Source organism: Limulus polyphemus, unplaced genomic scaffold (assembly GCF_000517525.1).
Source record: "Limulus polyphemus unplaced genomic scaffold, Limulus_polyphemus-2.1.2 Scaffold483, whole genome shotgun sequence".
Taxonomy (NCBI): domain Eukaryota; kingdom Metazoa; phylum Arthropoda; class Merostomata; order Xiphosura; family Limulidae; genus Limulus; species Limulus polyphemus.
Genome location: NW_013666093.1, coordinates 485,241 through 486,508, shown reverse-complemented (window position 1 = coordinate 486,508; position 1,268 = coordinate 485,241). Strand labels below are relative to the sequence as shown.

Genomic DNA, 1,268 nt, shown 5'->3' with positions numbered 1-1,268 from the left:
GGCTTTTTAAAAATTTTGTTATTATAAACTTTATACAGGTATCCCTTAATTTATGAATGTCCTTTTTAAATTTTTTTGCTAGAATGCAATTAGCTTTTATGGGCACGTTTTTGAATTTGCGTTTGCATCTTTCACTATTGCAAAAATGTACATAAAAGCCATAAGAAAATTTTGGCCATTCCCTACTAACCCTACCGACATGGGTCAAGGGTCATGTCATCGCGTTTGTTGACTTGCATTCAAAATTTTTATTGAACTACTATTTTATGAATGTATGTCAATAAGTTTGGTATCAAATTTTAGTATTATACATTAGTAAATTTCTTAATTTAAAAGTAAATGTTAAAAAAAACACCTAAATATTGATTTTTTGTGTCGCGTAGTATGTTGAATGCAGCACTAGGTTCAAATTAGATGTTTGTAATGTCAAAATACAAAATCTATAGTTTCTCTCGAATTAGATAATCAAATATTGACAAGCTAGAATGTAAAATAAGAACATCTTATCTTTTTTTATTTTTTGAGATATTAGTATATATGTTGAATCAACCAAGGTGGACCCACCCAACTCTTCAATTTTTGAAAATACTTGTTCAGGTACAGCTACTTTGCCCAATGATGTGTGTATAACCAATCAAAAGCTGAGAATGTCCCCCTAGTGTTTTTCTCAGTCTCTGCGAATTATTTGCTCAGCAAACTTTCTTTTCATGCTAGATTCCAAGCAGTAAGGTAAGACACAAGTGATCTTGAAATTTCATATCTTTTAGACCCAAATACAGCTTAGTTACTTAGCTTGATAAATTATAGTGGAATTATGTGGTATTGATATTGTAATTTATGATTTTTGGTTATTTCAAAATGTATATATAGAACATAAAAAAATTATTTTTTTCACATCATTGTAACTTCTGTAATGTTAACCAGGCACAGCTGAAAGGTCAATATAATAAAAATAGTAAATATATATATAATGTGTCCCAAAAAAATGTATACACATTTTGAATGATCATAAATAGAATGTTCATTAAGATATATCTGAGTTTTATAATCCAAGTTAATGAAGACAAGTGTAGAATAATTTGAGTTATTGCAGGTGTTCGAACTGATGACCGTTCTGGTCCAGGCACTGCTAATAACGATGACAGATGGAATGGCAAACATCATGAATCATTTCATTTGGTATTTTGGCACATTCTCTTTCAATTGCTGCTTTCATCTCATTGATTGTTGCAGGTTTTGTGCTATAAACCTTATCTTTAAGGTATCCC

General features: G+C 30.0%; 1 protein-coding gene across 1 annotated transcript in view; it reads left to right on the top strand.

The window, feature by feature from the left end:
- LOC106458545 (GRB10-interacting GYF protein 2-like) overlaps positions 1-1,268 on the top strand; it is a 104,191-nt gene that overhangs the window by 56,558 nt on the left and 46,365 nt on the right. Inside the window, exon 18 of the mRNA XM_022384785.1 lies at positions 83-147. Within this exon, the coding sequence (XP_022240493.1) occupies positions 83-147 (65 nt within the window). The remainder of the gene's footprint in view (positions 1-82; positions 148-1,268) is intronic.